Source organism: Somniosus microcephalus, unplaced genomic scaffold (genome assembly GCF_052327205.1).
Source record: "Somniosus microcephalus isolate GS21.2 unplaced genomic scaffold, FLI_Smic_1.0 unresolved_chr3, whole genome shotgun sequence".
Classification (NCBI taxonomy): domain Eukaryota; kingdom Metazoa; phylum Chordata; class Chondrichthyes; order Squaliformes; family Somniosidae; genus Somniosus; species Somniosus microcephalus.
In genome coordinates this window covers 73,036,691-73,050,048 of record NW_028225181.1, presented here as the reverse complement: position 1 = coordinate 73,050,048, position 13,358 = coordinate 73,036,691, and the positions used below count along the sequence as shown (strand labels likewise).

At 51.4% G+C, this 13,358-nt stretch overlaps 1 protein-coding gene across 1 annotated transcript; it reads right to left on the bottom strand.

Annotated features, from left to right (window-relative positions):
• Positions 1-10,617: 10,617 nt before the first annotated feature.
• Positions 10,618-11,841, bottom strand: LOC147092004 (uncharacterized). Its single transcript, XM_085976963.1, has one exon. It carries the CDS (start codon positions 11,735-11,737, stop codon positions 10,784-10,786), a length of 954 nt encoding a protein of 317 aa, XP_085833089.1. The 5' UTR covers positions 11,738-11,841; the 3' UTR covers positions 10,618-10,783.
• Between the last annotated feature and the right edge of the window lie 1,517 nt (positions 11,842-13,358).

The following is a 13,358-nucleotide window of genomic DNA, read 5'->3' as shown; positions in this document are numbered from 1 at the left end:
GCAACTCGCCAAAGCTCCTTCAACAGCACCTTCCAAACCCATGACCTCTACCACTTAGAAGGACAAGGGCAGCAGACACATGGGAACATCACCACCTACAAGTTCCCCTCCAAGCCACACACCATCCTGACTTGGACCTGTATCGCCGTTCCTTCACTGTCGCTGGGCCAAAATCCTGGAACTCCCTTCCTAACAGCATTGTGGGTGTACCTACACCATATGGACTGCAGCGGTTCAAGAAGGCGGCTCACCACCATCTTCTCAAGGGCAATTAGGGATGGGCACTAAATGCAGGCCTAGCCAGCCAGCGACACCCACATTCTATAAATGAATTTTTAAAAAGTTGTTGTTGGTGTATAGAGAACTCTTAGTGAAATGATCAATAACCAAGGAAGATCATTTCTTTATAATTGCAAAATACTGCAGATGCTGGAAATCTGAAATAACAACAGAAAATGCTGGAAATACTCAGCAGGCCAGGCAGCATCCGTGGAGAGAGAAACAGAGTTAACGTTTCAGGTCTGGGACCCTTCATCAGAACTTCATCAAAGATCATTTCTTTGTTTGGTTCTGTTAGTTTTCATAGAATCATTGAAAAGTACAGCACGAAGGAGGCCATTCGGCCCATCGTGCCTGTGCTGGCTCTTAGAAAGAGCACTCATGCTTAGTCCCACATCCCTGCTTGTTGTCCGTAACCCTGTAAGATCCTCATCCTCAAGTACCCGCCCAACTCCCTTTTAAAATCATTGATGGAATCAGCTCATGACCTTTTCAGGTCGAGCGTTCCAGATCCCGACAACTCTCTGAGTTTTATTCAATTGTTACCACAGTTGCTTCTGTGGAGGTTTAATAATAAATGCATTTTGCTGTGAAAGTAATTAAAACATTCCTAGTATATAAATAGACAGATGCATCAAAATATTAAAATTGTGGGAGGGAGGGCAGTGCTCGCCAGGGCCCAATAAACAATGGAATTCTTCATTCCCAACCCAATGCTCAGAAGATGAAGTCCCAGAGCTGCCTCTGGCTCGGTTCCACCTGCCCTATTCTGACAAGCTGAGGTGTTGGTCAGTTCACTGTGATTGCCCTGTGGGCAGAAAATGGCAAATCTAGAAATATGGCCAAAATAACACTTTTTAACCGCAAAGCTGTAAATCCCCATCCCACACACTCTCCCTCCTCCCTGTGCTGAAATCCAAACCCATCGCACCAGCTCCAACATTTCTTTCCTCCACTCCCAGTTTTCCCTCTCCCTCTACTCTGGTTGATTCCGTTCTACACCTGCTGTGTGCAGAGTGAGAATAAAATCATGAGTCAATGATTGTCTCTCCTGGTCACTGGGACCCTGAAGCCCTGCCCACTCTCTGTTCCTGTACAAAGATGGCCACGCATGCGCCCTGCTGCAGGTAGAAATGGTCTGTCCTTCCTTCACCAAGATGGTGGCGCGTAACCCGGGCCTGTCACCGAGAAAAAGCCTCACCGCTGCCGTCCGCGGAACACATTCGGCCGCTGGATCTCATTTGGGTCTGAGGCTGTTCTCCAACTTTATAAACCCTGCGGCGCGGCCTACCCGCAGTTTTTTTTTTCCCCCAGCTTTATAAACCCTGCGGCGTGGCCTACCCGCAGTTTATTTTTTATTTTTTTTGCCGTGCTGCAGGTGGAACCGGTCTGTCCTTCCTCCACCAAGATGGCAGCGCGTAACCCAGGCCTGTCACCGAGAAAAAGCCTCACAGCTGCTGTTCGGTGGAACACAGACTGGGCTGCTGGATCTCATTCGGGCTTGAGACCGTTCTCCAGCTTTATAAACCCTGCGGCACAGCCTACCAGCAGTTTTTGTTTTTACTTATTATTTTTTGGTTCATTTTTTTTGTGTTTTTTTTTAATGACATTCACAGAGCTCAAGTGTCGGCTCTTTGTACAACTTTTATCAGACACTCCGTGGTGGCGTACAGAAGTCAGATCCGGGTGACAAAATGCGTCCCGAACCAGAATGCGCGCAGAGTCCCGAAGAGATACTCGTGATCCACCCTGTTGAATGCCTTCTCCTGATCCAGGGAAAGGAAGGCAACCGACAGACCAGCCCTCTGGTAATGGTGGACCAGTTCCTGAACCAGATGGATGTTATCGTGGATAGTCTGGCCCGGGACCGTGTAGGACTGGTCGGGGTGGATCATGTGGGCCAGCACGGTGCCAAGGCAGGCGGACATGGCCCTGGCAAAAATTTTATAATCCATTCTAAGGAGGGAGACCGGGGGCCAGTTTTTTAAAAGCGGAGATCGCCCCTCTTATGAAGCAGGCCCTGCACCACGAGAGGGGCATCTCCCCGGTCACCAGACTTTCCCCCAGGACCCACGCATTGTCGCCCCCCAGGACGTCCCAGAATGCCCTGTGGAACTCCACGGTCAGCCCATCCAGCCCTGGGGACTTTCCACTCGAGAGCTGGCCGAGGGCACCGGTCAGCTCCGCCAAGCTTAGCGGAGCGTCCAATTTTTCGCCGCCCTCCGTGCCGACCTTCAGCGGGTCCTCCCACAAAACTCTGCGCGCATCCTCGCTGGATGGATCCGGAGAGAACAGAGCACCGTAATAGGCCTGGGTCTCCACGCTGATCCCCTCCGGATCCGAGACAAGAGATCCATCATCGGCCAGCAGCCCCAAGAGCTGCTTACGGGCCCCCCCGTCTTTTTTCCAGCGAGTAGAAGAAGGGGGAGCCGCGGTCCAGGTCCTGGAGGATCTGGATCCACGACCTCACATACGCGCCTCGGGACCCAATGGGCTGCAGGTCCTTCAGCGCGCCCTTCTTCTCTTCGTACACCTTCCGCAGGGCTGAGTCCTCGATGACTTGACCGAGACGGGACTCCAGGTCGAGCACCACCCTCTCCAACCGCCCGACCTGGGCCTCCCGCCTCTTGGTCGACTCCCTCCCGTACTCCTGACAGAAGAGACGGACGTAAGCCTTGCCCACATCCCACCATAGCCTCAAGGAGGGTAAGCCCCCCCGCTTCCTTCTCCAGTCGGCCCAGAACTGACGAAACGAATCCCGGAACCGCTCGTCCTCCAGCAGCAGGTTGTTAAAATGCCAGTCCGCGGGCCACCCCCAGTGTGTGTAACAGAACGAGCTCCGCCCACACCAGGTGGTGGTCCGTGCCTGGCACCGGCCGCATGGAAACCGCCAGAATGCAGGAGACGTATGCCCAGGAAATGTAAAGGTGGTCGATTCTGGACCTTCCTCCTCCAGACCTCACATAAGTGAAGGCGCTGGAGTCGGGATGGAGATTTCGCCAGACGTCCACCAAGTCGAAGGACCCGACCAGGTCCCTCAACTTCTCCATCACTGCCAGGCTGTATGGGGGACCTGAACGGTTCCTCGCCTCGAGGGTACAATTAAAATCCCCCCCGCAAGGATGACGCACTCGCCGATGTCGATGGAGACCAGAAGAACGGACACTTCTTCAAAGAATCGCACTTGCTGCGCACCGGCCGCGGGGGCGTACATGTTCACTAGATGGAGCGGCTTGCCCCCCAGGTGAACAGTGACCTGGAGCAAGCGGCCCGGCACGTGCTCCTTGACCCCCAAGATCTCTGGCTGAAAATGCGGGGCCAGCAAGATAGCCACCCCACTGGAATAGTTGGAGAGGTGACTCATGCTGACCCCTCCTTGCCACTCCAGGAGCCACGTGGCCTTGTCCTCCGGAATGGTGTGGGTTTCTTGCAGGAAGCACACTGCATACCTCCCATCCCAGAGGACCGAGAAGTTATTAAATCTACGGCGTGCATCTCTGCTGCCATTGAAGTTGAGGCTGGCTATGGTTATCTTCATGACAAGAGCATAGTGCAACCTCTACTTAACCTAATGGGAGGAGGGAGAGTGGCCACTATTCGACTGCCACTCCCTCAGCAGCCCAGCGAGGAACTTGTTGATGCGATGCTGCTCGCGCAGCTCCGCTCTCTCGTCCGCGCCCATGGATTTGACAGTGGCACGGACAGAGCCGACGAGCAGCGCCAGATCTGACCATCTGTCTAGGGCCAGCCGGATTTTGCCAGGGCGACCCTGGCATGCAGCCAGAAAGTCCTGGAGTTCCACAACGGGGATGAGGGGTTACCCGGAGGGGGGCACGAGGGTATCTACCACCTCACTGGCGACGGAGTCTGACTCGTCCCCGGTGCTCTCCACCGGGAGGTCGTCATCAGCCAGCCCCGCCTCTGTCCCGATCCCATCCCCAGGATCGGCAGCAGAGGATTCCTCCCTGGGCTCCTCCGGAGGTGCTGGGTCAGGAGGCGGCAGTGGTTCGGTGCCCCCCTCTGCCCCAGGCACTGCGGTGCACGGGGAAACCAGGGAGAACACTATCCCCATTTCCACCAACATCCCCAGCGACAGCATCGGAGACGGTGTCAGGGGTTCTTCCCCCTCACCGCCATCAGCCACCAACCCAGCAGACTGGGGAGCTTGAATACATTCATCGGCCACGTCGAGCAGCGGCTGGGAATGGTCTGGACTGTACTGCGCGAGCCCAGCCTCACTGGCCTCGCCCACCCCAGTCTCCAGCGTGCCAACATGGCGAGATGTAACGGTTCTTTTGTTATTTCCTCCGCGGGTAGATCCGCGGTCCCCCCCATGTGCAGGGTCTCTTCCCCGTCCCCAGGAGGTGCAGGCGGGACAGACTCATTTGTCGTACCCTCCCAAGGGACAGGCAACTCCTGCCGAATACAAATGACGCAGGGGCCGCAGGGGCTGGGTCTCCACTCAAGATGGTGGGTGGGTGCTCGCAGGGGTGCACTCCCCGAAAAATAAATCTCTATTGATGGTCTTCTTGTGGGGGGAGAAGATGTCTTCACCTGGGAAAATAAAGCTGGAGATGCCCAGGCTCAGTCCACCACCAGGTCTTAACGATGTGATAATTAAATGATGACTTCGCCTGGGCAGCTCCAGCTGTCCCAGGTCAAGCAATAGGGAGGGGTGTTTGCTAGTGGTGTGTGTGGCCTAGTTTTTACAAGAGCCACACACACTCACACACACCCCTAGATGTTTTCTTCTTCTTCTTTCCTCCCCCCCACTTAAATACAAAGTCTTTATGAGAGTGCACCATGAAACACCCACCTGTAGAAGTTCTCCAACGGCTCTCCCTCCTTCTGAACAGATGTAGGATGTTCGTTTTTCTCCCCTCTCTCCCTCTCCTGTAATGGAGACCAGTTGGGGAAACAGTGATGGAATGGCTTCCCTTTGTTGTTAGCTCTGGTATGGTCTCCTGGTCTCTCCTCTCCTCTGGCACCCCAATAGTAGCTGCAGCAGCAACAGATGTGGTCTCTCCTCCTGGACACAGAGAGAGAGAGACCTCACCTGTCCTCTCCTCTCCTCTCTTCTGGCACAGCAGCAGCACAAGATCCTGGCTGGCTATCAGGGATCCCGGGGTTCATTAACCCACTCCCTGAGCGTTCCAGATCCCAACAACTCTCTGAGTGAAAACATTTCTCCTCATGTTTGTCATCCGATTGAGATTGGGCCATTGTTCACCACCTGTAGGGGTGACTCTGAGTTGCCCCAGTGACACCAGACTGGAGCAAAACCCATGAAGGCAAGTGCCCCAGTGCCCCACAGATATTAAACAACCAATAACCGGTTACTTGGGTTTATAAACAGAGGAATAGAATATAAAAGCAAAGAGATGATGCTGGACCTTCATAAATCACAGGTTAGGCCTCAGCTGGAGTGTTGTGGACAAGTCTGGGCCCCACACTTGAGGAAAAGTAATAAAATTAATTGAAATTAATAATCCGGTCGGGTTGTCCTGGTACATTCTACTGCCTTATGATTTGGGCTTTAAGCAGAAGTCCAAATTGGTCAAGCAGTATTGTGTAAGCCACAAAGAATATACTCCATCTATTATTCTATAATAAGGGCTGAGACTGAAGGTTTTTATGGCCACAGATCAAGAGATCATAATAGAAGCATATTGACAGACTGGGGAGGCCACACCTGGAATACTCCGTACAGTTTTGGTTTCCATATTTAAGAAAAGATATACTTGCTCTCGAGGCAGTTCAGAGAAGGTTCACTCGGTTGATTCTGAAGATGAGGGGGTTGACTTATGAGGAAAGGTTGAGTAGGTTGGGACTCTACTCATTGCAGTTCAGAAGAATGAGAGGCGATCTTATCGAAACATATAAGATTGTGAGGGGGCTTGATCGGGTGGATGCGGGGAGGATGTTTCCACTGATGGGTGAGATTAGAACTAGGGGGCATAATCTTAGAATAAGGGGCTGCCCTTTCAAACCTGAGATGAGGAGAAACTTCTTCACTCAGAGGGTAGTAAATTTATGGAATTTGCTACCCCAGAGAGTTGTGGAAGCTGCGACATTAAATAAATTTAAAACGGAGATAGACAGTTTCCTAGCTGATAAGGGAATTAGGGGTTACGGGGAGCGGGCAAGGAAGTGGACGTGAGTCTAGGTTCGGATCAGCCATGATCCTATTGAATGGCGGAGCAGGCCCGAGGGGCCGTATGGCCGACTCCTGCTCCTACTTCTTATGTTCTAAGTTCGGACTGTCCTCCTTGGAACAGAGAAGGTTCAGAGGTGATTTAATAGAGGTTTTCGAGATGGTGAGCGATTTTGATAGAATAAATTGGGAAAGAAACATTCGCTCTGGTGAGTGGGTCAATAACTAGAGGTCAAAGATTCAACAATATTGGCAAAAGATCTAGAGGAGAGATGAGGAGAAATGTTTCCACTCAGAGTTGTGGGGATCTGGAACACTCGACCTGAAAAGATGGTGGAAGCTGATTCCGTTAATAATTGTAAAGCAGAGTTGGACGGGAACTTGAGCAACTGACAGGGTTACGGACAAAAAGTGAGGATGTGGGACTAAACACGACGACTCTTTCAAAGAGCCGGCACAGGCACGATAGGCCGAATGGCCTCCTTCTGTGCTGTAAGTCTCTGTGAATCTATTCTATGAATAATAACTGTACAATACAGCGACACTCACAAATAATAATTCAATCATAATGTGACTGTGAGGATCGATTATTGCCACTTAGAATCATAGAAAGTTACAGCACGGAAGGAGGCCATTTCAGCCCATCGTGTCCGCGCCAGCCAACAAAGAGCGATCCAGCCTAATCTCACTTCCCAGCTCTTGGTCCGTAGCCCCGCAGGGTAAAGCATCCCAAGTGCACATCCAAGTACTTTTTAAATGTGGTTAGGGTTCCTGCCTCTATCACCCTTTCAGGCAGTGAGTTCCAGACCCCCACCACCCTCTGGGTGAAGACATTTCCCCTCAAATCCCCTCTAAACCTTCCAACAATTACTTTAAATCTGTGCCCCCTGGTTTTTGACCCCTCTGCTAAGGGAAATAGGTCCTTTCTATCCACTTTATCTATGCCCCTCATAATTTTATACACCTCAATAAGGTCTCCCCTCAGCCTCCTCTGTTCCAAGGAAAACAGACCCAGCCTATCCAGACTTTCCTCATAGCTAAGATTCTCTACTCCTGGCAACATCCTTGTAAATCTCCCCGGTACATTCTCTAGTGCAATCACATCTTTCCTGTAATGTGGTGACCAGAACTGCATGCAGTACTCTAGCTGAGGCCTAACTAGTGTTTTATACAGTTGAAGCATGAACCTCCCTGCTCTTGTATTCTATGCCACGGCTAATAAAGGCAAGCATTCCGTATGCCTTCTTAAACCACCTTATCTACCTGGCCTGCTACCTTCAGGGATCTGTGGACATGCACTCCAAGGTCCCTTTGTTCCTCTACACTACTCAAGTGTCCGACCATTTAATGTGTATTCCCTTTCCTTGTTAGTCCTCCCCAAATGCATTACCTCACACTTCCCCGGATTGAATTCCATTTGCCACTGTTCTGCCCACCTGACCAATGTATTGATATCTTCGTGCAGTCTGCAGCTTCCTCCTTCAGTATCAACCACACAGCCGATTTTAGTATCATCTGCAAACTTCTTAATCATACCCTCTTTAACCTGAGGTGCCCACCGTTCACAGAAGGCATCAAGCGTACCGGTCAAAGCACTGCCTGCTCCCTCTCCAGGGCCACCCAGGAATGGACAAGACCACGGGAGAGGGGCAGGCAGCCAGAGTGACCCCACCCCATGGGCCCCGCCCATCCTGGACCTACAAATTGCTGTTTTCACCAGGCCCAAGAGCAGGTCCAGGAAAGATCCTGCGACTTACCCACCCCCCCTCCGCACTGGGCGGCCAAAGATTAGGAGCGTGGGGCTAAAGTGTAACCAAGAGTTGAGGAGCAGCCCCTTCAGGTAACTATCCAGGGGCTGCAACCTCTCACACTGAATATATACACGGCCCGTGGAGTCCTCTAGGCTGCAAAAAATACATCTGACCTTGGAGTCCGGAATGGAGCTTAGAAACTGTTGCACACGACAGCTCCCTGCAACAGTCTCCACCCCAGATCCCCAATGATGCAGGGCAGGACTCCCGCATAGAGAGCCCTCCACTGGGGACCCTCACCTCCGTCAGACAGCGAGATGACCCGCCAGTCTGATTGAGATTGGGCAATAAACAAAATTAATCAATAAATGACACAGAAACCCGAGTCCCCGGATCCTCAGCCCTGGTGTGAAGTACGCTGGCCACCAATTTTCCGTCACTAACTCGCACCTCAGGCCCCGCCCAGTCTGGTTTAATTACTAAATGTTTTCTAACTCGGGTTCAGGTCTGTCATTGAGGGAAACAAGGCCTCATATATTGGTGTGTCCAACCTGAGCGGCTGTTAATGGCTTTAATAAACTGGCAGCAAGGTTTTTTTTTAAAGTGGAAAGAGGTGAAAAACGCCACTAGCGATGCCTCAAAACTCACAGAGAAATCCACTTCATCAGCGCCCCTGCCACAGGACACAATATCCACCCCCTCCACCACTGGTTCACTGAGTCTGCAGTATGTACGGTCTACAAGATGACCACGGTCAGGCCGTGTGGAGTCAAGGGCCAGGCAGCAGAATGGATGGAAAGATCGCAACAAACTTCCCTTAACTCCAACCCTCTGATTTCTGTTTTGTAGCCATCTTTTCATCCATTCTGCTCCCTGGCCCTTCACTCCACACGGCCTGACCTTGGTCATCTTGTCGATCTTACATACTGTTTACGGATAGCAAGCTGGTTACAAAACAGAGAGTAGGGGTTGGGAGTAGCTACCCAGACTGGCAACAGGTGGGAAGTGGTGTTCCACAGGGATCGGCGCTGGGATCACTATTGTTCACCATTTACATAAACGATTTGGACTTGGGAATCAGAGGTACAATTTCAAAATTTGTCGATGACACCAAATTGGGAGGTAGAGTTAATACTGAGGAAGACAAAATGCAAGAAGACATTAATAAATTTCAGAATGGGCGTGTAATTGGCACAATGAATTTCACTATAGATCAGTGTGAGGTGGTGTGTTAATGAATGTCACTATAGATCAGTGTGAGGTGGTGTGTTAATGAATTTCACTATAGATCAGTGGGAGGTGGTGTGTTAATCAATTTCACTATAGATCAGTGTGAGGTGGTGTTTTGGTGGGAAGAATAAGGAGGCCACACACTACTTGGACAACAAGGGGGTGAAATTGGGTTGCTTTGTGCCTCCCGCGATATTCAGCGGGAGGTTAGTGGCGGAGGTAGTCCGTAGCTCCCCGCGGCACTGCACCGCCGGCAATGATATCATCGCCATGCACAGCACCCCGGCTGCAACCTTGCGTTGCGACCCCTGACCTATCGCCGGACGATATGTCAGACAGGGTCAGGGGTCGTTCCTGCAGCCGCGGCGACACCAGTTAAAGGGCAGTTGTCGGGCGGCAAATTTTTATTTTGGCCGACTGCCAGCACCTGCCCCCTTCCCCTTTCTTCTTCGGGGTGTTGGCCATGATTGCTCAGCCCGGTGTTCCTCTTGATCTGACACCCTGCTCCCTGGTGGTCCAGCAGGGCCCCGGTGTGCACAGTGCTAGGCCCCTCTGCTTTAATCAGGGAGGGAGGTCTGCTATGACGCGGTGCTATGTGCCGACGGGCATGGCGCTGTTACACAAAGCACCGTGAAATTCACTGGTAGCCCCTCAAGAGGGAGGGGAGTGCCTCCAGTTGCACCCCGCCTCCTGCCTGGGGCGCTACCACTGAATTTAATGCGCAGGGGCGCTAACTTTTTCGGGGGGCTAAAATTAGCTCCGGTGACGTTAGCGACCCAAAGGGGGTGCCACCGAATTTCCCCCAAGAGTCTAAATGGGCTGTAGGAGCAGAGGGATCCAGGGATACAGATACACAAATCACTAAAAGTAGCAACACAGGTTAATAAGGCCATTAAAAAAAAAGGACTGGGGTACATTCCTAAAGGAACCTTCTGTTCCGTGCCTAGGAGCTCTGAACCATGGCAGAGAGCGGCTGGGATACGTTTCTCACACACCTCGAGATTAACCCGCATGGCAACTTTGCTGTCAGTGAAGAGAGACAAGAAAGACCAAGTGCCGTTTCCCCTCAGTGTGGACCTGAAGGACTGTGTCCAGGCTGGAGTTCTGTTCCCACCGTACGATCCTCCCCCAGATTGTCCTTTCTGAGCTCCAGCCAGGTGATGCTAAACACTCAGGTGGGAAAGACAAAAATCTACAACAATGTGTTTAAAACAAAGTTCATTTATTTGACATCTATCCAGCATATTAATAACTCCGGGAACTGGGCTGGAGTTTAACATCAGCAGAAACAATCCCCAACTGTCAGAATGAACATGGTTCAGTCCTGGATGTGATTAACAGCAGCAACAACAGAATCCAACCCCTGCAGTCACTTGTGAACTCGCTGGTGTCTCAGCAGGTTGGATGAACGATTGAATCCCTTCCCACACACTGAGCAAGTGAACGGCCTCTCCCCAGTGTGAACTCGCTGGTGTCTCAGCAGGTTGGATGACTGAGTGAATCCCTTCCCACACTCAGAGCAGGTGAACGGGCTCTCCCGAGTGTGAACTCGCTGGTGTCTCAGCAGGGTGGATGAGCGAATGAATCCCTTCCCACACTCAGAGCAGGTGAACGGGCTCTCCCGAGTGTGAACTCGCTGGTGTCTCAGCAGGTGGGATGACTGAGTGAATCCCTTCCCACACATGGAGCAGGTGAACGGCCTCTCCCCAGTGTGAGTGCGCTGGTGGACAGTGAGCGCAGATGACTGCCTGAACCCAGTCCCGCAGTGAGAGCACCTGAACGGCATCTCCGCAGTGTGAGTGCGCTGGTGTACCATGAGCTCAGATGATCGCCTGAAACCAGTCCCGCAGTGAGAGCAGGTGAACGGTCTCTCCCCAGTGTGAACACGTTGATGGCGTATCAGTTCCCCGGAACCTTTATAGCACTTCCCACAGTCCGAGCAGTTAAAAGGTCTCTCCTCAGTGTGAACTCGCTGGTGATTCAGCAGGGTGGATGAATCAGTGAATCCCTTCCCACACTCAAAGCAGGTGAACGGCCTCTCCCCGGTGTGAACACGCTGGTGTGTCAGCAAGTTGGATGAATTAGTGAATCCCTTCCCACACTCAGAGCAGGTGAACGGCCTCTCCCGAGTGTGAACACGCTGGTGTGTCAGCAGGTTGGATGAATCAGTGAATCCCTTCCCACACTCAGAGCAGGTGAACGGCCTCTCCCCGGTGTGAATGCGCTTGTGTCTCGATAGGCCAGAGGAATGGTTGAAGCCTCGTCCACACATAGAACACGTGTACGGTTTCTCCCCACTGTGAACGGTGCTTTTTGCTTCCATGTTCAGAGGCCGGTGATATTCAGATCCGATGAGTCGAGTGACTCTGTCAGATCTTGAAGTGATGTTTGGTTTGAGCTTCCTGTCTGTAAATCCTCCCCTTCCAGTGCCCTGTAAAATTAATTTAAAACAGGGAGCGTGAGAGACAACCCACAAGAAAACAAAGGCAGGTTGTGAAATTGAGCTCAGTGAATCTGGTCATTTGTGGGGCTGGCACTCGAAAAAAGTGACCATGAAAGCTGCCGGATTGTCATAAAAACCCAACTGGTTCACTAATGTCCTTCAGGGAAGGGAATCCACCACCTGGTCTGGGCCTACACAAGACTCTGGCCTCTATGGGAGGAGAGAGAGAGAGAGAGAGAGGTGGGAGTGGGAGGGGGAGGAGCCGAAGGAAAGGAACTTTATACATCTGCAACTCGACCAGAACTTTGATAGAACCTCCAAAACCTGCAACCTCCACCACCTAGAAGGACAAGGGCAGCTGTTGTATGGGAGCACCATCACATCCAAGTTCCCCTCCAAGTCACACATCATCCTGACTCAGATATATTCATCGTTGCTGGGTCATAATCCTGGAACTCCTTACCGAACAACATTGTGGGAATACCTTCACCACACGGACTGCAGTAGTTCAAGAAGGCGACTCACCACCCCCTTCTCAACGGGAAACTGGGGATTGGCAATATTTGCTGCTCTTGCGAGCTACGCCCACATCCCAAGAATGAATTAAAACAAATCTGTAGATGTAAACTGGATTAAAAGCCTGTACAGAAATACTTGTTCCTAAAACAATACTCTTTTACATTGTACGGACAGTGTCTGTTTAACAACCCAATCTCCCCTAGAATCCACCTCCCTTGACAGTCTCACATTGGAAATTGTTGGGTCCTCCTGGGGGTTAAACCCAGCAGCTTCTCCTCCATCTCCACTCCAGCTCAAACTGAAGCATAGAAACATACAAACATAGAAACATAGAAGATAGGAGCAGGAGTAGGCCATTCGGCCCCTCTAGCCTGCTCTGCCATTCAATGCGATCATGGCTGATCATCAAAATTCAGTACCCGGTCCATGTTTTCTCCCCATACCCCTTGATCTCTTTAGCCTTAAGAAATATATCCAACTCCTTCTTGAATATATTTAATGTATTGGCCTCTACTGCCTTCTGTGGTAGAGAATTCCACAGGTTCACCACTCTCTGGGTGAAGAAATTCCTCCTCATTTCTGTCCTAAATGGCTTACCCCGTATCCTTAGACTGTGACCCCTGGTTCTGGACTCCCCGACCATTGGGAACATCCTTCCTGCATCTAGTCTGTCCAGTCCTGTCAGAATTTTATAAGTTTCAATGAGATCCCCTCTCATTCTTCTGAACTCCAGTGAGTACAAGTCCAATCGTCTCAATCTCTCCTCATACGTCATTCCTGCCATCCCAGGTATCAGCCTGGTGAATCTTCATTGAACTCCTTCCCCGGCAAGAACATCCTTCCTCAGATAAGGCGACCAAAACTGCACACAATACTCACGATGTGGTCTCACCAAGGCCCTGTACAACTGCAGCAAGATATCCTTGTTCCTGTACTCAAACCCCCTCGCTACGAAGGCCAACATACCATTTGCCTTCTTAAC